Here is a 22,977-nt window from a genome sequence, read left to right on the forward strand (position 1 = left end):
ATCAGGCGTTTACCTCTAGCATCCCTCAAAAGCAGATTCATCCAGGCAGGTAGCTCTGAAGCAATAATACTTTATTAGGAGCATTAAGGTAAATAAAAGAGCTGACTGTCTACAGAGCGAAGAAGGCTGCTAATGGCATGACATGGGTAGAATACACGGTTAAAAGCATTTCAGCTAGAGAAAGGAAAAACAAAGTGAAACATTTCCGAGATAACATTCCCAGGGCAAGGTAGACAACACAACAGCTGGGGATTGCAGGTGGAGTGAATAACAGGATGAGAAACTATACACAGAGTTTGTAGCATGTGAACCAGAACTTGACCTGAAGCCAGACTCTGGCCTGGGTCCTGCCAAGAGCCCCTCTTCAGGTGACTTTAGTCAGAACCTGACACTTGAGGAGGATGGGGTTTGGAGAGGGGAGGGACTTGCCATAGAGTCCAACGGCCAAAGCGGCCATTTTCTCCAGGAGAATTGATCTCTGTCGCCAAGAGATCAGTTGAAATAGCAGGAGATCTCCAGGCACCACCCGGAGGTTGGCAACCCTAGGTGGTTCAAACCGCAATCCAGCCATGAAGCTACTTTGTCATGGGGCTGTTGTGAAGATACAATGGGGAAGGAAGGCCAACCTGAAGAAAAGCAGAATTAAGAAGTCCTAGATAGATAAACAGAAGAGCTTTTTGTGCTATCTGAAGCAGATCTATATAAGGATTTAGAAATAACCACTGCAGACTTAGACTTAAGTTGCAGGAGGATTGATCACCTCATCTGTTCCTAGGAGGTATTTTCTGCATGTGTGAGTGATTGAGAGAGAGAGAGAGATGGATGCACCTGTGATTGGTTGAAAGTATCACTCAGCTGCATCCAGTTAGAGCTGCTGAGTATTTACCTATCTCCAATCTGCTGGAAGAAGAGGAGGGACTGAACAGGGGGAAGTTAATTAGTAACATTACATGGATCAGTATAAAGTGTTTCAGAGTTGGTGTATTTGATCTGTTTGGCTGCAGCTTCCTAACCAACAGGAACTTCTGGAACAGGCCCAGATAATCCCCAAGCGGTATGTGCCAGTCTATATTCTGAAAACTTTTGAAAGAAGGGGTGTGTATGAATGAATCATGCATGTGTGAGAAGCTGGTCGGTTTCTGCTGACTATGTATGTTTCCTCTCTGTCTCAGTCTAAACCTTTTAAGAATATAATTTGTTGCTGTAAGAAGGTATAAAGCAGGTATGTGGCTTTTGTTGCCACTGCCATGATTTTAAATACATTTTTGCAAAAGTGCCTTTCTATGTCTACTCTTAAAAATGCATGAATCTTTCAAAATTGGTTCTCAGGGCACGAGATGAATAAAGTTGTTTTGCTTTGTTGGCAGAAATGGTGCCTAGTGTGGAGTGAAATGCTTTTATGAAATATGTGTGTCTAAGAGTGTTCTGTCATTCTCTGTAGTTGCAAAGTTGTGTCTTTACATATCCATGTCTGTTGTTCAAAAATGGGCAGGATAGTGCAGTAGTAGCCTTGCAAAATGGGGGGGGGGGTGTCCCTTCACTCTCAAAACAGGTAGAGGCAACAGTTTAGTCTGTATTGTACCCCAGTGATGCAAAGGAACATCCCCAATAGCAGATGGTTCGGTACAGGGCAGGGAGGCTTGTGAGGGTAGCCCTCCATGTCCCCTAATAAAAAGTCCAAGAGTATGTATTACAATACATATTTATAAATTAACAAGTGAATGTTAAGCTTGCAGAAACGACTCTGTGCATTGGGGTGGGGTTATCCCTTCAGAAAACCAGTTCAGTAAGTGTAGCCCCATTAGCTATTGCTCCCGGAAGTTGCAAAGGGGGTTAATGCTAGTGTTTAACTGCAGGTATTTTAGCGACTAACCATTTGTAATGCATGAGACATCGCCTCCTATCTGTACATTGGAGTATTATATGGATAACAGTTTAAAAGATACGGTTGCCAAGGACCTTGAGGGGGAAAATCCTGTCCCTTTAATGGAGACTTAACAGGATGCTATTTATTGTCCTGCTGTGAAAAGCTTTAGCTGCCCATTTCTACCCATTTAGCCTTCACAAAAGGGACATGGACACTTTTTTCTCCCTGTAGTTGGCAACTTTTTTCTCCCTGTAGTTGGCAACTCTATTAAAGGAGGAGGGGTGGCAGTTGGCAACAGAAGGAATACATTTCTGCCCTTAGGCCATCAGCTGATGAGATACAAGCCCCTTAAAGGAACTCTAGGCGACAATGTCTTCTGAACCAGCCCCTCTCCGATGGATTTTTTTTAAACTGGTGAGATGGAATGCCCTTTCAGAGCTTTAGGGATGGCAAGGGGCTGACCAACCCTACCTCCTCCTAGTTAATCTGTGCAATCTTCCTGCGTCCCAGCATTTTCTCTTCAACTGTGCGAGATGAGGGAACCAGTTTCTCAAGTGATTGCAAGCTGTTATTGCCCGTTGCATACATCCAAGAGTTTTGCAAACCCTGCTGCCTTGAGCAATCAGTTGACTGCATGCTGTAGGCACCCCACACTCCCTGGACACACCCACCTCTCCACTGACTTACATTGTTGATGAAGTCAAATGATTCAAATACACAATCTTCAACCCCTAGGGATGCCAGCCTCCAGGTGGGACCTGGGGAGCCCCTGGAATTACAGCTCATCTTCAGACTACGAAGATCAGTTCTGCTGGAGAAAATGGAAGCTTTGGGAGGTGGACTTGGCAGTATTGTACCCACTGAGGTCCCTGTCCTTCTCAGGCTTCATCCCCAAATCTCCAGACGTTTCCCAACTTGGCAGCCCTACTCCTCCATCCCCTGCTGGTGGGCAGGGGGCCTGGCAACCCTATCAGCCCCCTCCCAAACCAACTATCATTGTCACCAAAACTAGCCCAAAGATTGTTTTTGCTGCTACAGGCAGACACCCCAAACATCACTGCCAAATGTTCTATAGCATACTTTGAGGACCTACAAAGAGGTGGTCACATGGAGGCACCACAGGAGCCCAGAACTTTGCTGGTTCTCCTTGTGAAACGAACAGAAGCAGTAAAGAGGCTGGGTGGTATAATGGTTAAAGTGTCAGACTAGGATCTGTGGCATCTGAATTTGAATCTTTACTCAGCCAACTAGGTGACTTGGGCCAGACACTTTCTCTCCGCATGTCCTACCTCAGAGGGTAGTTGTTAGGAGGACAAAATGAAGGGGGGGAAACAGATGAAGTCACTAAGGGTCCCTATCAGGAAGGCCAGGGGGTCAAGGAAGAAACAAATAAAACCTTCAGGGTTATGCCTCTTAAATAGAACCTTCAGCAATGTGCAGTAATGATGTACAGGTGAGGCTGGGTCTGAGCAATGATCCTTCTTGTGAAAGCAATGGGTCTGTCCCTAGATTTTTCTGTGAAAGGCTGGAGAAATTGACTCTTGAACCTCTGCAGCAGTATGCCTGAAAACTGTGCTGAGAATCTGTGCTTCCCACCCCATGATGGTCCCACAATTTGTGTCTGTGTACACTTCTAGGTCTGAAGGCATGTGCACAAAACTTTGAATGATGTAAAAAGAGCATCACTTGACTCTGCTGGTTGTATCAACTGAGCCTAAATGACTGTGCTGGAAAAGCAGATAATGTCATATGCAGAAAAAGGAGCAGAAGGTTCTGGTGTGTTCATTTCATGGCTTTTCATTGCAAAGGCCTTGAATGTAACAAATTGGAGAAGAACCCAGGGTTGTAGCTACATAATGTGAAATGTGGGACAACAGCAGAGTTGGCCAGTGGTCATGTGGTTACATGTGCTCCAGAAACATCAAGAGAGATTGTAGACACTTGCTTGGGAACAAATTATCCTTTCTCACCTTGGGTGTTGGTTTTAAATGTGAAAAGATCAGGCATGGACACTGTGGTTTGTCTACTACGGGACTAATCCATACAATGGATGAAACCAATGCCCTGTATCCGACCATACTGCTGTCCTACCAACAGAACCGCATTTCCACTTGTGAAATGGGGAGCAGTGACTCCTGGCGATTCCTACTAAAGATCCCCAGTTTGCCCATGCTATCCATAAGAGTCTGCTCACTCCCAGGAACAAGAATTCAGGGGCATCAGTGAGATGTAGCCAAAGGGAGACGTGGGAATGTCCTGCTCTGAAAAGTGTGTGGATGGCTGGATACAGGCCAGTCTTGAGTCATTTTTGCCTTTGTGTTTCCTTGCCCATAAATCCTATAGTTTTTTGTTGTTGAGACCTGAGCCCCAAAGTAGCCAACCTCTAGGTGGGGGCTGGAGATCTCCTGGAATTACAACTGATTTCCAGACTACAGAGATTAGTTCCCCTGGAGAAAATGGCAGCTTTGGAGGGTGGACTATGTGGAATTACATCCCTACCAAGTTCCCTCCCAAGATTTCCAGGAATTTGCCAAGCTGGAGTTGGCAGCCTGAGCCTTATCACAAGACAGATACTCTGTTGCTCAAAATTTGTATCCCGTTTTTCCTCAGGGCAACATCTGTGGTTCTCCCATCCCCCATCTTGCTCTCAGGTAGCTTAGGCTGCCTGGGGATTCGAACTGGGGTCGCTTAGGTTTTCTTCAATGCAAAATGGCTCTAGTGGAAAGATGGAGAAGTTGCAACAACCCACAAGTCAATAAATAACAGCTGATGGCTTCTTCACCATAGCAGCCTAGTTTCTCTCTGTCCTGCCCAGCACTTGGCATGATATTTTTTTACTGGGCAGGGGCAGTCTTCCTCAATACTGTTGCCCCAGGACAAACGCCACTGCCACTTTGCTTCACCAGAGTAAGGGGGAATATGGTAACAGTTTCAGCTCCATGGGTGGGGCAGGGAAGCTTGGACCAAGGCTGCAGAAATGGGAAGGCATATTTACAGATGCATTTGTATCCTTATTTTTATTTTTCCTTCATCATTTTTTATTGCTGCATTATGGATCTTGGGACCTCCCTGAAAGGGTTGGCCAAACAGAGTCCTTTATATATTTCTGTGGCGTTTCCTCCCCCCATTTCAAAGCCAGGTAGCTTTCTTATAGCTCTGCCTTTCCATTTCTGCAGTCCTGGAGAAGAAACCGGAGAGAAACTGAGATTACCCTGTGGCAGATGGAAGGGGCCCCTTTGTTGCCATAAGCAGCACATTTCTTGGAGGTGAAACAATTCCTGACTGAGTAGACACACCACACATACCCTGCTCCTCTTCTCTCAAAGCAGCCTCTGCCTCTCAGCTTTCTGCCTCTTCCTTGTTAATACCCAGGTTCAAATCCCTTCTCATGCAGTGGAAGCTTGCTGGATGACCTTGGGCCAGTCACACACTCTGAGCCCTGACCCTGGCTAGTATTTGGATGGGAGCCCTCCAAGGAATACCAGGGTCATGATGTGGAGGCAGGTAATGGCAAACCATCTCCAAATGACTCTTGCCTTGAAAACCACATCAGGAGTTGCCAAAGGTCAGCGGTGGGTTGGCGGCAAAAAAAACCCCAAACCCTCACCTTTGATGTTTTAAGCTAACTAGATCCCAACAAGCACACACATTCTATGGATGATCATTCCAGTTGTGTAAAATAAAGTAGGAGTCTGGTGGCATCTTATACCATAAGACTGATGCACTTATATTCACAGCAGAAAGCTGATGGGGGCAGGAAGAGATGGTACAAAGAGTCTGGTTTGATTCAGTCTAAAAAATAATTTCTCTTGAACTGATCTGGCATGTATATTTGCCAGGAAGCTGTGTGTTTGTATTATTTTTTAGAGTTCCCACTAAATCCTAGAGTGGCATGACATCACTTCCAGGTTTGGTCCATTTTCCTCATGGTTCTGATACCAATGGGACTGCTGAGTGCCTGGGATTAACTTCCCAGCACAGAACTCGTAATGCAGCTTTGATCACAAAATGTCTGGGATGTAATAGGCTGCAAGTAGGGTTGCCAGGTCTGTCCTGGCAACTGGCAGGAGCTCTGTGGGGGTGGAGCTTGGGGATGACAATGAGTGTCCCTGGCCCAATAACACCACTTCTGTGTTGACACGGAAGCACCTGATCAAACTAGGGATGCTCTAGCACTCCCCCCCCCACACTCTATGATTTCCATAGAGTTTTGGGGGGGAATGCTAGAACGTCCCTGGACTGATCTAGAGCTTCTGCATTGATGCGGAAGTGATGTAATTGTGCTGGGGACGCTCATCGTCGCACCCCCCCCCCAATCCGCTGGGCCTGCTTATGCCAACTGACCAGTTGAGGGTTGGCAGGCAGCCTGGTGAATTGGCAATTGCCCACCATCACTAGGAAGTTGGGAACTCTAGCCACAAGGAAGGGAGGCGGGGAGAGATCCATTGCATTCATGGTTCATTGAAACAGATCCATTATAACCAATCAAAGTGGTTTTTTTAAAAATAATGACATTAATTGGCATTACTTGACACCTCTATGTCTTCCTTATATGGGTGTGTTGCTGACTTGTGTAGAGATCCTGGAGGGGGATAGGAGATAATGTCACTGACATGGAGGCTTTCTTCACCCCCACATATTTTGGTGCTAGTCCTGGACAGCCTATGACACTCTCGGTCTAGATGCCACAGCAAAGACCAACATTTTGGATGGGTCAGGAAGAAAGATTACCAACCTACCACACCCATTATTGCCCCATTGTGCCTGCCCAGTAACTGAAGGAACAAAGAGGAAAGGGGATTAAAGAAAAATGGATAAAGACTCATCTTAAATGAATGAACCAAAAATGGGGGGAAATGTGCATACACCCAATTTATGGCAGTGTGCAGCTGAGGTTTTGAAATCAATATCTGGCAAATCTACATACTGATGGTCCATTATTAGGAATTTATTTGCTGTGCTTCTATACTACCTGTTGAGCTCTTTGGTCCCCAAAGGGAGTTTACAGGACATCATATTGAACTACATAAAAACAAAGTCATATAAAACACAGAACGAAATACACAAGAAAAAATAAAATTACAGCATTATCATTGTATCAAACACCAACAATATAATCCAAAATCCATGCAGGAAAGAAGGTAGTTCTACAAGTTGTAGTGTCCGGAAAATTCCAGATAAAGGTTGCAGAACGCCCATGCCTGCTGCATTCTCCACCCAAACTATGCTTGAGAAGTGACCTGATAATGAGCAATGTACCAACAGTGTTGAAATCTTCCCAGTTTCCCCCCTCTTTCCCCCATCCTCCTGCCCTTTGACCAGGTTGGAATATTAACAGAAGGCAACCTTTGTGCTGATGTCAGTGGAGATTTTTCTCCTTTTTCTTTGCTCCACTGCGCCCAGCAAAGAGAGAAGGTTAAACGCTAGCACTCTTGACACAGCACCCCTGTGTCCTGTTGGGTCCCTGCCAGAGACTGCACAAGGCAAATAGTTTTATTTGATTAAGATGCCACTGACGTCTCTTGGAGCAACGGCACAAAAGTTTCTGCAGAATGGTAGTGCTTCTTTTCTAGATTTAAAAAATTTGTTTTCTGAGAACTATGTAAGGGGATTGTTTTAAAATAAAGAAAGAAACATTCAGCAGCTACTTGAGTTTTTTCTTTAAAGAAAAATAGCAGTTGTGGGATGTACCATTTTTCACTGGTACAGAAGACTGTTCTGGTGTTGTGTCCGGCCCTTTTACCAATAAGCAGAAGGTAACATAGATGGGCCACAGTGCAGGACAAAGGCACCATTTGAGTACAAATCATACTGTATCCTCAGTAATTAGCTGTTAATACTTTGACATCCTGGATGGAGTTCTGTTGTTTTTTGGATGTACTGATTTGGTCTGTGGTTTCATCTTGTATCCAAACTGCGCATCCTTGCACTGTCCATCCCAGTTTGGTCTGTTACTTACCAGATTCCATGTACTGAGTGGTTGTCAACTTTAAACTGGACCCTTTAATATTTTAAGCTGCAAGCCATTATCATGTGATGTTGTTATAACTTCATGCAACAAAAAGCTTCAACTGTCCATTTCCACTAATTAAAACGTTAATTAAAGGGGCCAGACACTTTTTCCTCTGCCCGGTTGTCAACCCTATGTAGTCCTTGAGGAGCTACACAAATGAAGTATTTCTTCACATAATGCATAGTTAAAATTGTGGAAATCCCTGCCCCGGGATGTGGTGATGGCTGCCAACTTGGAAGGCTTTAAGAGGGGAGCGGACATGTTCATGGAGGAGAGGGGTATCCATGGTTACTAGTCAAAATGAATACTAGTGATGCATACCTATTCTCTCCAGGATCAGAGGAGCATGCCTATTATATTAGGTGCTGTGGAACACAGGCAGGGTAATGCTGCTGCAGTGGTCTTGTTTGTGGGCTTCCTAGAGGTACCTGTTTGGCCACTATGTGCACACTGCTGGACTTGATGGGCCTTGTTCTGATCTAGCATGGCTTTTCTTATGTCCTTAAACTGGCTTATACTCAGTCAGGCCATTATGGTCTATCAAGGTCAGCACTGCTTTACACTGTTTGGCAGAAGTTCTCCTGAGTCTCAGGAGGTCTTTCATACAACTTTTAGGGAACTGAAGCTGAGATCTTTTGTATGCCAAGCAGGAATTGTATCTCTGAGCCATGGCCCCATCCCATTAAGACGTGGTGCTCAAGCAGTACTTAAAGTCTCAAGAAATATGCAAATTTCCTTTTTGGATAATAAAGTGTGGCAGCGCAAGCCAAAAGCATATCTCATGTGAATGTGTCAGACTTCTCGGACACCAACTTATCTGGCCTCTTCAAAAATAAGAGATACTACAAGCCACACCTACCTACTAAGCCACTCCCAGCGCATTGATTTCTTAACAGATTTCCCCCCACCTCCTTCAAAAAACTGGACTTTGTCCCAATTAATTATCTTTTCTGCTTCCCTGGGTCCCTACTAAAAAGAATCTCCATTTTCCCTCACCAGGCCAGCTCTGTCACCCTGCCTTCAGTCTTTACGTAGCCCAGTTCTATCCAGTTTCCCTTCTCAAGAGAGGCAAGACTGCAAAGATACTGAAATGTTTTTTAAATGGAGACTGGCCTTTAAATGGAAACTGCCCTATCAGCAGCCCACCTACCTCTGCCACCATTCCTCTAGCGTGCTGCTGTAGCATCACCATGCTCGGCCACCATCTGCAGGGGTTCACAGCTAGTGAATCCTGCAACTATTGTTGTGTCCCTGAAAGTCATTCACGTATGAACAATTCAATACTGTGCTCATGCAACGTTATTTTTAATGTTTCCCCCCTTACAAGAACCTAGGGTTGCCAACATGCAAAGGCCCAGGAATTAGTTAAAAGGCAAAAGGGAAAGCATGTTAGCAAACATTGAGAAAGCTGGCCAGGTGAACAAGGGGGTTTGTTAGCTTAGGAGGAAAAATCTGATAGGAATGAACACTCTGATCTGTGGTTGCAGAGAACTTTGCTGAGTCTGCAGTTAAGGGTGCCCTGCTTGTTACTTTGACCCAGTTTTTAATGGACAACCTGCTTGTTCATTAATATTTTTAAACCCTCTGTAAAATGAAGTAAGAGCCCCATGGCGCAGAATGGTAAGCTGCAGTCCGAACTGCTCACGACCTGAGTTCGATCCCAATGGAAGTTGGTTGCAGGTAGCCCGCTCAAGGTTGACTCAGCCTTCCATCCTTCCGAGGTCGTTAAAATGAGTACCAGCTTGCTGGGGGTAAAGGGAAGATGACTGGGGAAGGCGCTGACAAACCACCCCGTAAACAAAGTCTGCCTAGGAAACGTCAGTATGTGATGTCACCCATGGGTCAGGAATGACCCGGTACTTGCACAGGGGACCTTTACCTTTTTAAAAGGAAGTACCTTCCTTAAGAATAAAATGAGGCTTGTTTGATCACACTAGAGGTTTCTCTTGTCCAGTGTCCTATTTTCTCACACTAGCTAGCCAACCAGATGCTTCTGGGAATCCTACCAACAAGGAATAAAGGCAATAGCCACCCCACACAGTTGCCCCCTAACTAATATTAAAGAGCATACTGGTCATCATCGCTAAATGACTACTCATGGTCCTTTTTCCACCTCCATGGTTCTGTCGAATGCCCTGTTAAAGTCTTCTAAATCAGTGGATGTCACCCCATAGTAGTTTATTCACTGAACTGATTATGCAGCATATGGTATAAACTGAAATTAAGGCATTCAACTAAGGCATCCAGTATTCCCCATTTATAACCCAGTACAGATTAATTAGGGTTGCCAACCTCCAGGTGATGGCTGGAGATCTCTCGCTATTACAATTGATCTCCAGGCAACAGAGATAAATTCACCTTTAGAAAATGGCTACTTTGGAAGGTGGGCTTTATCACATTATACCCAGTTGAAGTTCTTCCCTTCTCCAAACCCTGCCTTCCTCAAGCTCCACCCCCAAAATCTCCTGGTATACCCCAACCCGGAGCTGGCAACCCTAAGATTAATACAGATCGCAATGCATGTAAAAGTCTGTGTGGGGAGGTCACCTTTTTGCTATTTTGATAGATTCTTGGAAAACATTAACTTGACACAGAGGTTTTCTGTTCTACAACTAAGTATGTTTTAACTCCGCAGCCAGGGTTGTGATGAGAATTAGGGTTGCCAACCTCCAGGTACTAGCTGGAGATCTCCTGCGATTACAACTGATCTCCAGCTGATAGAAATCGGTTCACCTGGAAAAAATGGCCACTTTGGCAATTGGACTCCATGGCATTGAAGTCCCTCCCCAAACCCTGCCCTCCTCAGGCTCCGCCCCAAAAACCTCCCACTGGTAGCGAAGAGGGACCGGGCAACCCTAATGAGAAATGAGTCTGGAAAGAGGTGGAGTGGGGGGACAAACACAGAAGAATTAGATGGTGGGGGGAGAGAGAAATGAAGGCATAGCAGGTTGGTTGATGATCATAGGAGCAACTCATGATAGCGAAATATTTTCCTCAGCCTCATAGCTTAAAATGTTTGCAGGCACAAACAGCTTCCTAAAATAAAAATTGCTGCTTAAAAAAACCTGTTCATAGGTAACTAGGGAAGCCAGCCTTTGGAGCACAAATTGGAATATATTATTGTCATCGTCTATGGATTTAATATTGGAACAATGATTGTCATATAGCTAAGAACTGGATTGAATTCATTAAAGGTTAGATTGTTTTTATTTGTCTTCAGCCATCATGACCCACCAGTTTCCAGCCTTCTCTCCAGAGCAGAAGAAGGCCCTCTCTGACATAGCGCAGAGGATAGTGGCCACAGGCAAAGGAATCCTAGCTGCAGATGAATCTGTGGGTGAGTGTCACTCTATCACTATCAATATCCACTATCCACTTTCAAGTTTACTTTATCTCAGCAAGGAAACTAAATAAAGGCTGTTTCTGCACAAATCATTTACAACAGATTATCCTCGTGGTCGATCTGTGAGGTGTGGGAGAGCGTTCAAATTTTTTGTTCACATGTTGCCTTTTTTGCCGTTCTATTCTGTTTTCCCAAGAACATTTTACCCTGTCCCAGGGAGCGTGGAGTCATTTGTGATGTGGCGGATGTGCAGGACGCTCCCTCCTCTGCCCCCCTTTTTGTTTTTGCACAAGTGCTCTAGCCATGGTGTGCTGTGATTGGTTGCCATCTCTCGGAGTTCCTTTTTTGAATTGGTACTCAAAATGGATGCCCCGACATGAACTGTGATCCACCATGCAACAGCCATTGCAAACATTGCAGATAGATGGTGTGCCAAACTCCCCCACCCCCTTCACAGTCTGATAGAAAGATTAAAACCTTCCAGTGGTTATGTCTCTTGCAAACTGCAATGAAGAACAATATGCACATATAGGAAATGGAAATAATCTGAACCGTGTGCAAATAACTCAATTTCAAATGCAACAATGGAGACAGTTATTCAAATGCTCCAACGTTCCTTTTGCTAGTATAAATGCATTACATTAAAAAAAATTAAATGCTGGGAACTGCCTGTCTGCTGAAGTCTGTTGATAGGATTATCACGGGACTAGAGCTCACAATGGGTCAGGAATGACCCGGTGCTTGCACAGGGGACCTTTACCTTTATAACTGTGGCTGTAAATTGACACATGCTGCAGTGACTTGGAGATCTCTGTGAAAATAGGATCTGACACCAGGAAGAACATTTCAGGGTTCTTCCAATGACTCGGTTGGCTTCACACAGTCCTTTGTAGATCAGGGACAAAAGGTCCGCAATACATATTGTGTTGCATGAACACCTTTTCTAACTCCTTTTCTGTCACTACAGGTGTAGCTCCAGGTTTGTGGAGGCAATCCTAAATACGGCTTATATTCCTTTCCAACGTCAATGAGAATTATCACCTGCACCCAACAAATCGGTCCACTGCAATCTTTTAGCCGTGGGTATATGCATGCCCGTGCTCTTCTTCTGCTGAGTTCAGTTGTAAAAAGCTTAAGTGGAGTTAGTAGTAGTTAGTAGTAGTGAAGCTGGAGGCAAATTGAGGAGCTGTCAGTGCCCTTCCACTGCTCTTCACAGGTACTATGGGTAGCAGGCTGCAGAGGATCAGCGTGGAAAACACTGAAGAGAATCGCCGTGCCTTCCGAGACATCCTCTTCTCTGCAGACGCCTCCATCAGCCAGCAAATTGGGGGAGTTATTTTCTTCCATGAGACCCTCTATCAGAAAGGCAATGCTGGAAAGCCCTTCCCAGCCGTCATCAAGGATAAGGGCATAGTGGTTGGAATCAAGGTAAATATCTTCAGGGTCCCTGAAGACGTGATGGTCTAGAATCTTTATCAAACCTCGTTGTGACATAAAAAATGGAATTTCCCAACCAATCTTCGTATATCCCATTACAAGAGGTTGGCTTGCAGATGCATACCTTTGAGAGCAGAGATGGTGGTGCCTAGGGGTACTTGGGGTCTTGAGCTGCATTACTTGGTACTGTTGGTCGAGTTAGCTGGCTGGCTATTTTTAATGCACAGCTATCAGCAGAGTGATGCCGTTCACAAATGTCAAGAATGCATTAATGCTTCCTATGTTCCTCTGCTCCCTAGCTTGTATGCCCAGATCCTCTAACATCTCCTCTAGTCTTTCTGAGTGCTTTGCTAACACTAGTTGTTTTTCATGAATTTCCACAGCTGGACAAAGGCACAGCCTCACTGGCAGGAACTAATGGAGAAACCACCATTCAAGGTGAGATGTTTCTGCTGCACCTTGAAGATGGCATTTTGTGAATCTGAAATGGGTGTGGAACTCAGTGGTTATGAGGGCCGGATATGACATCAATGTCACTTGGTCGGGCTGGGCCATGCCTCGCCAGCCCAAATTGGGGAGGGGGTGGCTTGCTGGCCAGGTAAGAGCTCTCACGGGGCCGAATCTAATCTGCGGGCCTTATGCTTGACACCACTGATATAAAAAGTAATACAATAGTTCAGATGGTAATTCTCTAGTATCTTCTTTTGAGGGAGTACAAGAAAGTAGCACATTTATACAAATGTTTATGAAAAATTGTGTGCGCGCGCAGGGGAGGTAGCAATTTGGAACTCTCCCTCTCCAGGATTCTATAAGCTCTCAGGATCTCAATTGCTGATTTTTTTCCCTTCCTGTCCTTTTCTCTCTTTAGCCAGCTTTCAATTGCCGTGAACATTCAATGCCTCCTGCAGCATTTTCCATGCTTGTTAGGCTGGGGGAGGGTGTTCTTTTCCTTTCTGTTTGTTTTCCTGCATACACAGGGAATCCCATGAGGATGGGTGGCCTGTTTTGCCACTTTCATGATTGACATGGGGCCAGCCTCTTGACTATCAGACAAACATTTCCAAATTCTGTCACAATCTAATGTATGCCAGTACCGTATGGTAGCTTAAAAGTCTGCAACTTTCTTGTGAGCCTTTTTTTTAACAAATACCTGTGTCACAATAATGCTGTGTCATAAGGGCCACAAAGCATTCTAGTGATCAAAAGGAAAGGATCAGTCATGGAATGGTGACGAACAGCATTGCGGCTGCGTGAGGATTCAGAAGATTCTTAAAGTGAGGGGAGACTTTTTCACAGGGATTTGGAAAAAGGAGCCCTTTGTCCTGGGGAAACTGGGTCTTGAGAGAGGAGTCGTTTTCATCCAGAAAGCACAAGGACCTGGGTGAGGTGAAAGTTTTTCACAACAGCCAGGGCCAAAGCACAACTACGAAGGGAGGACGCCATCAGGGATTCAGAGCTTGCAGCAGTACCAGCTGGTGCCTTGTCAAGCGGCGTAATGTCGAAAGCTTCTGCTGGGCCACTTCCCAATCTATTCCCCTGTGCCTAACATTGCAAAGCTTCTATAAAATACGAAGATGCATCCCCTTCATCCCTGCAGGTCTGGATGGCCTAGCTGAACGTTGTGCTCAGTATAAGAAAGATGGAGCTGATTTTGGCAAGTGGCGCGCTGTGCTGAAAATCACCGATACAACTCCGTCTCCTCTTGCCATCCAGGAAAATGCCAACACATTGGCACGTTATGCCAGTATCTGCCAACAGGTATGAGGTCTCCACATTTCCATGTGTATCTGTCAGCTTGACTGGAGAGGCTGGTGGTGGTTTAAGGCCCATTCACTTCTTCTTTCACAACTGCTTGTGAGCTGATAAGCCACAGTTCCATTCATTGCTGTGTCTTTTCCATCTTCAGCATGGTCTAGTCCCCATCGTGGAACCTGAGATCCTACCTGATGGAGACCACGACCTCCAGCGCTGCCAGTATGTGACAGAAAAAGTAAGTTGGCACATCTTTTCTCAACCAGACTGATAAGCTTTTGAACTAAATTATAAGCAAATTTTTAATTCTTTGAAATGAAAAACACAAACCACCAATTAACTACTTCCATATTTAATTTAGTTACATATGCCCTGACCTGGATGGCCCAGGCTAGCCTAATTTGTCAGATCTCAGAAGCTAAGCAGGGTCATTCCTGGCTAGTACTCAGATGGAAGACCACCAAGGAAGACCAAGAGTTGTTGTGCAGAGGAAGGTAATGGCAAACCACCTCTGTTAGTCTCTTGCCTTGAAAACCCTAATAGGTTGCCATTAGTTAGCTGCAACTTGACGGGACTTTACACATGTCTAAAATATGTACATAACTAAATTATGTTTCAGAGCTTCAAGGCTCATTCCCAAATAGTCTACAATGAGGGACAGAAATACTAAATGTTTTATTTCATATATACACACATACCCCCAAAATACTAAATGTTGTTGTTTAATTATTGATACCCCACTCTCCCCGGCACAGCTGGACTCAGGGTGGCTTCCAACACAATAAATGACACATACAGCGTGAATGAACATTAATACATATAGATAAGAACTTCAAAAACTATGCACCTATTCTAAAATACAGATGGCGCCTCCATTCCAAACTAGCTCCTATAACTAGTTGTCCTCAACTAGTTGTCCTCAACAAGGTGGTTGGCCTAAGGATGGCCCTCAGAAAAGTCAATAGCCACCCAAAGGACTACAAGTCCAACAACAAAAGAAGAAGAGTTGGTTTTTATAAGCCAACTTTCTCTACCACTTAAGGAAGAATCAAACTGGCTTACAATCACCTTCCCTTCCCCTCCCCACAACAGACACCCTGTGAGGTAGGTGGGGCTGAGAGAGTGTGACTAGCCCAAGGTCACCCAGCTGGCTTCCTGTGTAGGAGTGGGAAATCAAACCCAGTTCTCCAGATCAGAGTCTACTGCTCCAAACCTCTGCTCTTAACCACTACACCACACTGGCTCTCAAAAGGGCAATAGGAGATGGAGAGGACAAAGGAAAGGGAAGGAAAAAGGAAGGGCAAGGAAGGAAAAGCGGGAGGGACGGGAAGGGTGGGGGATGGGAGGCCAGCTAATCCACTTAACAGTCACTGTCCTCAATCATATGCCTGGTGGAACATCTCCGTCATACATGCCCTGCGGAACTGAGCCAAGACTCGCATTAAACATTTTTTAATCCCTGCCTGTGGCTTAAGACAGCTTTCAACTGGTTTTTTTTATAATGTAAAAGGAGTGTTCACTACACAGCATATTTTACATGTGTTGTGTGCACCTTGAATATGGAAGTCGTTTCCTTATGGGAAATTACAGTATGCTTTCAGAAATCAATGTAGTCAAATTAGTCCATAAATGTGAATTTTCTTTTCTCCCAGCATGTTTCTCTCTACAATTAAGGCCTAAGTTATATCAGGATAGCCCTAAGTACACTAACAGTGCAATGCTAAGGAGAGTTACTCCAGTCTAAACCTACTGAAATGAATGGGCTTAGATGAGAGTAACTCTGCACAGGATTGCACTGTAAGAGTAGTAAAGCCCACACACAAAACCAAGTAGTACTATCACCGTCCTTCACCCCAACCTCTTATGGCTTCCCAGGTGTTGGCTGCGGTTTACAAGGCTTTGAATGACCACCACGTCTACCTGGAGGGAACTCTGCTGAAACCCAACATGGTGACTGCAGGGCAGGCTTGTCCCAGGAAGTATACCCCTGAAGAGGTGGCCATGGCGACTGTCACAGCCCTCTCTCGCACTGTCCCTGCTGCTGTTCCTGGTAATTCTCTGATGCTTGCTCTCCACAGTCTTGGACTTCCCTACATTTGTCATCTTCTGTTGAGATATGTTTTACTTTTTCACTGTATTCCCAGGAAAGCCAATCTCGTGTGTCTCATACTAAGAGAGTTTGGCTGGCTATTTGGTTTTAATAGTTCTTTCTCAGTGCTTTTTAATTTTGTTACTGAATGGGCCAGACTAAGTTATGTTCCCTCCCACCCCCACCCAGTGTGCTCCCTTGGTCCATGCAGTCCATGTGCAATTGCAAGTTCCATGCTGGGGAAACTCAATTCCCCGGTTTGTAGGACCAAATTAATATTGGGACTTCTTTTTGTGTAAGAAGGAGCTACAGCCCCATAGGGTGCTATTTGGTCAGCTGGGAGCTCCACGTGTCCTGACAGAGCGCACAAAGGTTTCCTCAGTGGGGCAAATAACTATCAATGGGGAAATGGCACGGGGATGGTTGAAGCCCTTTCTTCTCACACACCATAGTCCTAGTCTGAAATGGGCCCCTCAACCCTAGGAATTGGCTTCTTCCAGGTGTATGTCTGATTGCATGACCTGGGGAAAACATAATGCACCTTTCGTTCCTTGTTCTGTTCTCTGAAATATTGGCTAATGAATCTTCTGCATTGAAGATGTGCTTTTTAAGATAATTTGACATGGAAGGACTCGAGAGGCAGTGTCAGGTCTCAGCAACACGTTGCGTTCCTGGTAATAAAGACTTCTCTCCAGACGGTGTAGCGAGTTAAAAGTTTTATTTCAGAAAGTCAGCAAGTTCAGCAGATCATAGAAACTTAAGGCTAGAATACAGGCATGGGGAAGCATCGGTACATCTATAGGGTAAATACAATGGGGTTGATTAGGTTTCGAAGACAAAGAAACAATACAGAAGTAAAATACTGGTAAAGACTTAAGACAACGCATATAGGAAATAAACGCGTACATTAACTGGCTGATCTTCCCGGGCTTTCGGCATTGTTTTGCGGGACCCGGTATCAGATCAGCGATTACTCGAGCGGGTCTCCATTGAGGTGCAGATCTAGGGCAGGAGACCGGGTGCAAACGGGGAGGAACGGAGTGCACAAAAAACTCCATTTTGTCCGTGGGGGGAATTATCTTGTTTCATATCCGGGGCCGACAGAGAGCCTATCTGACAGGCAGTTACAGAGAATTTGCATGGGCACCTTCATGACTGCCCATTCTAAAACTTAAAAGCCCTGTTAACAGGCCTACAGCTACATTTGACATTTTTCTTTCTTTTACCCAAAGAAAGCAGATGTTAACCTCTGATGCTTGGCTATATGCTCTTTACCAAATGCTTGAAAATGGATGCAAGAGACAACTTCTTTGACTAAATTCTCTATTCAGTACATATGCATCCTGGGGAAATCATATGGAACTACACACAGCTAGGGTTGCCAGGTCCCTCTTCCCCACCGGTGGGAGATTTTGTGGGTGGAGCCTGAGGAGGGCAGGGTTTGGGGAGGGACTTCCAATCGCCAAAGTGGCCATTTTCATCAGGGGAACTGATCTCTATTGGCTGGAGATCAGTTGTAATAGCTGGAGATCTCCAGCTAGTACCTGGAGGTTAAAAAAATATACACAAGCACTGATGGCTATATAATATCAACTTACACTTTATGTGAATACTAAATCATTCCAGTTGAATACACTGAGTTTTCAATCATATAGAAACAAATAATAAGTCCCGTATAACAAGATGCCGACTAGAAATGTCGCGTCATTCAGGCTAGAATAGCCATGTGCAGATTCCACTTCAGTAAGGTAAATTAGTTACAAGTCGATTGAGGCTATTCTGCTTCAGTAAGGCAAGATACGTTGCAAGCCATTTAAAGCCAAAATGAAATGAATTTGCAAGCCGATTCTTGGCTGTAAAACGTATGTAGAAGATCCTTCATACAAATATTTATTTACAGCCAAGAATCGGCTTGCAAATTCATTTCATTTTGGTTTTAAGCACGAGGTATTTTTTGAATCCAGTACCTGGAGGTTGGCAACCCTATACACAGCTGATTTACGCTACAAATGCATATTGGCTATACTCCAGTTTAATTGTCATGGCTTCCCTCAAAGAATTACAGGAACTGTAATTCAGTATAAACAAAGCCAGAAATGTAGGGCGTCTTAAAAAATAATACAATTCTATTCCACCACAAACATGCCTGAACTACAGGCCTTATCCTTGATAGTTTATGCTGGAATAAATTTTTAGTCATTTAAGGCAGCATTTCTCATCCAGGGTTCCCTGAGAAATCACTAGGGGTTCCATGAGAAATAGTGATGAATAGGCTAATCATATGTAAATCATATGTAGGGGTTCTCTGAGATACTAATATTATTTCAAGGGCTCTGCAAGGGTAAAAAGGTTGAGAAATGCTGCTTCAAGATGACACTAGACTCCTGTGAACTGGGGTTTGATAGTGCTCAGATCTCATGGTTTCTAACTCTGAGTCTCCCGGGTTCCCTGAGGCAAGCAAACACATTTATACTGTAGATAGCCAGTTCCTTCCTTTGCTTGTTCATACCAGAGATCTCAGGTACTGTGAATTTACCTCTATGCTGCAGTCTAAAACTTGGATTCACTGTAAGATTTATGTGGACAGAAGGGAGGGATGACTCCCACCTGATGCTGTTCCTGGAGATCTCCTCTTCCCCAAGAACAAAATTTTGGGAGGCATCTGGGCTGCTGTGTGAGGGGGGAGGCAAGGAAGTCATGCTCTGCTGAGGAGAAATCCCTTCTGTCCATGTAAATCTCCCAGTGACCCTAAGCTCATACACAGAAGGTAAATTAAGTGTGTAACAGTAGCAGTAAGAGTCAACCTCTTGCAAATACTCTAGTTTGACTGGGCCATACACTATAGTATTCATGGCATAATGGTTAATTAATCTCCAACCACTCCCCACTGTGACACCTTTATCTTATGCTGCTTCCTGCAGGGATCTGCTTCCTTTCGGGAGGCCAAAGTGAAGAGGAGGCTTCTGTCAACCTCAACGCCATCAATCTGTGCCCCCTGCCGAAACCTTGGAAGCTGACTTTCTCCTACGGACGGGCCCTGCAGGCATCAGCTCTAGCAGCATGGGTTGGCAAAGCCGAGAACAAGAAGGCTGCGCAAGAGGCCTTCTGCAAGCGGGCCAAAGTAAGTCATCTTTGCAAGTACCGAAACCCTAAAGCCGAGAGATGCCATCAGGCACAGGGAGTATCCCCAGAAGGCACGATCAGTACATAACTACATTGATGTAAGCCATTTTCCTCTGGTCTTTAGGACCGCCTCACATACAAGGTGCATGCTTCAGTGTACAGCTAAAATGGGAATGCGAAAAACGGTGTTTGCAAATGTGTGTCATACCAGTACACTGATCAGAGTCTGCAGTGCCCCCATTTAATGCGATCTACCTGTACAATTCTCTCCCCACCCCCATCCTGGTATCTCTGTTCATTGTCAATGATTATTTTCCAAATGCAGTGCCAGGGACTTCTTTTCAAGGAGGACGATTGCCCGGTTGGACTCTTCTCCTGCCAGAAAAGAAACGCTCCATGAGCTGTTTGTATTCCCAATGAGGGGGGAAATACACACATCAATAAGTTTCTTTAAGAGGGAGGAGAAAATACAACTCAGGGTGGATTTTTTTCAACAGGAAGATGTCATGGGAGAAAACTTTTAATCTCTCTCATTTCATTCTCCCCCTTGGAAAAAGCAGCTCCAATGGCTGTGTTTGGGACAGAGTCTTAAAATGACCATGGGGAATGAGGTATAACACAGAAAATTAAGCAACTTCATGTGCTTTTAAAGAAGAGAAGGTTCGTCTCTTGTCAAACTGAGTCAGCCCCATTGATCCATCAAGACCAGTATTGTCTCCACTAAGTTGCAGCAGCTTTCCAGGGTCCCTTTCACATCACCTCATCAGATGCCTTTAACTGGAGACACCAAGGACAGAGCCTAGGACCTCCTACATGCAAACTGCTCCGGCACTGAGCCGTGGCCCCTCCCCTTTAATCCTCTTATTGTGTGTTGTTTTTTTTGCTCCTTCCATGCATTTAGTTCTTGGTGGTGGAAAGTGTTGTCAAGTCACAGCCGACTTAGGGTGACCCAGTAGGGTTTTCAAGGCAAGAGACTAACAGAGGATGTTTCGCCATCGCCTGCCTCTGTGTAGCAACCCTTTTACTTCCTTGGTGGTCTCCCGTCCAAGTACTAACCCAGGGCCTACCCTGCTTAGCTTACAAGATCTGACAAGATCGGGCTAGCCTGGGCCATCCAGGTCAGGGCAGTTCTTCACTCTCCTGGTTTCTGAGAACTTGGGACTTAACACAGAACCCCTATACTAAAAGGATAAAATGTGGAAGCCTTGGCCTCTTCAATTTTATTTGCCTTAAGTCATGGATGCATGTTTGCCGTTTGCTTGAATCTTTCCTCTCTACAATGGACTCTCTCTCTCTTCCTCGCCAGATTAACAGTTTAGCCTGCAGAGGTCAATATGTCACCTCTGGAAAGAGCAGTACCGCAGCCAGTCAATCACTCTTCACTGCAAGTTACACATACTAGATCACGCTGGCAACCAGCTCGTTCTTCTGTGCAGCTGACAGGAGGAGACCCAAAAGGAAAAGTTCTCATAACTCAGTCTGGTGGGAAGCTGGGCTGGAATAATAAGCACCCTCGCATCGATCTATTCTTCAACACAAGGCTAACGCAGCCTCACCACATCTTCACACCACAAAGAATTGGACGGGTTTTATGGGTCCATCTTTCACTGGCTTTAATTCTCTCTCAAGATGTCTGGGTTTGAGATGCGTCCATAGCTAACTGGAGAGCCGGGCAATATCAGACCCCAAATTATTGTCACTAGAAATGAATAACATGTCCAGCCTTGAGAATTTGAAACCTGGAGAAAAAGTTGGAACCTTTATTGTACAATGTTCCCAGTCCATAAACTGTGAATTATATTCCTGCTGCAGCAAAAATAATAAATGCCTGTAAAAATTCAACAGTGGGTACCATTTTATTTATTGTCTCAACAGTACCATGATTTTGATACTTGGTTACTGCTTGGAGATAAGTACAGGGGTACATTATTTCAGAAATCTGAGCTAGGCGGCAGGGCTGGTCCCTAATCCAAATGCAGAGGAAAGGTGGGGCAATGTGATTCTTCTTACACTTGGCCCATACACAAGACTGGTTTGTGGGTTCTCTCTCATCCTTTCTTTCCCCTTACATGTGTTGGATCCTGTTATGTGCAACCATAAGAAGTTCACCAAGGTGGACCTCTGTGATACACAAGAAGTCATTTGATGAAGGTATGGAGACTCTCAGGCAGGAACTGGGTGAAGCCACCCCCTTCCTTCTTGTGCTAGCAGAGGAAGTGTGGTGAAGCAATACAAACTGGAGGGGGCAATTTTGCTCAGTTTCCTCTTCCTTCCTGTATCCTCACATAACTTGTAATTTGTTCACAAATGTCCCATGAGCCTCAGTTTTGGCTTTTCGGGAATCAGAGGAGACTGCTGGAGGAAGGGGAATGTATGAAAGATTCACTTTTATAGTGCCCTACATTTGCAAACAGTAGGATCCTGACACTATTGGAGATTAAAGCAATATTGGGGGTTAGACTAGGAACAACTGGAGAATTTCATGTGTGTATACATATACACATAGTACCAGTACAGGCCTGAGAGAAACCAGCTGAGACCACCTCTCCCCCACCTTCCCTGAGAAAAAGGTAAGAGATGCCCATGCCAGGGAGCTTATACCACCAACTCCCAGGAATGGCCTGATAGTTTCCAGTGTTCTGTCACTTCAAGTTTTCAGTTGAAAACTAACTTGGATATCTTGACAGAAAGGTGGCATAGAAATGCAGCATATAATAAAATCCTGCCAACAAGGGACTTGGGCCAAGTACTGCAGCAGTTAAAACATGAAGCATTCATTTTGTATCCCTTCTTCGAATGTACTTGGGGTACTTTACACAGATTCCCTACCATTTTATCCTCATGAAAACCAAAATCCTGTTATAATCAGACATGGTGGGCCACCTCATGAGCTTCATGACTGCATGGGGATTTGAACCCAGTTTTCTCTAGCACTTCATTTCAATACACCACATGGGCTCATTTATAACATTTATATCATACTTTCTTTTACCATGGAACTCAGGGTGTCATACATAGGATTCCCAAGTTGCTTCCCATCTCAGCTTTGCTAGGCTAGTTTGAAATAAATAGTATTTGTCTCTCCCCCACCCCCCAGCCATGAGAATTTCATCTTGGCCACATGTAAATACAGGGGGAAAGTTACAGTTGCCAACCTCCAGGTGGTAGCTGGAGATCTCCTGGTATTACAACTGATCTCCAGCTGATAGAAATCAGTTCACCTGGACAAAATGGTTGCTTTGGCAGCTGGACTCTATGGCATTGAAGTCCCTCCCCTTTCCAAACCCCACCCTCCTCAGACTCCACCCCAAAAATCTCTAGGTATTTGCCAAGCCAGAGCTGGCAACCCTAGG

At 44.8% G+C, this 22,977-nt stretch overlaps 1 protein-coding gene across 1 annotated transcript; it reads left to right on the forward strand.

The window, feature by feature from the left end:
* Positions 1-990: 990 nt before the first annotated feature.
* On the forward strand, positions 991-21,026 carry ALDOB (aldolase, fructose-bisphosphate B). Its single transcript, XM_056848082.1, has 9 exons — positions 991-1,054; positions 11,101-11,217; positions 12,440-12,651; positions 13,044-13,098; positions 14,258-14,418; positions 14,567-14,650; positions 16,288-16,462; positions 19,423-19,622; positions 20,931-21,026. The coding sequence occupies exons 2-9, from the start codon at positions 11,106-11,108 to the stop codon at positions 21,024-21,026; spliced, it is 1,095 nt and encodes a 364-aa protein (XP_056704060.1). The 5' UTR covers positions 991-1,054; positions 11,101-11,105.
* The last annotated feature ends 1,951 nt before the right edge of the window (positions 21,027-22,977 follow it).

This window comes from Euleptes europaea, chromosome 4 (genome assembly GCF_029931775.1).
Source record: "Euleptes europaea isolate rEulEur1 chromosome 4, rEulEur1.hap1, whole genome shotgun sequence".
In the NCBI taxonomy this organism is placed as follows: domain Eukaryota; kingdom Metazoa; phylum Chordata; class Lepidosauria; order Squamata; family Sphaerodactylidae; genus Euleptes; species Euleptes europaea.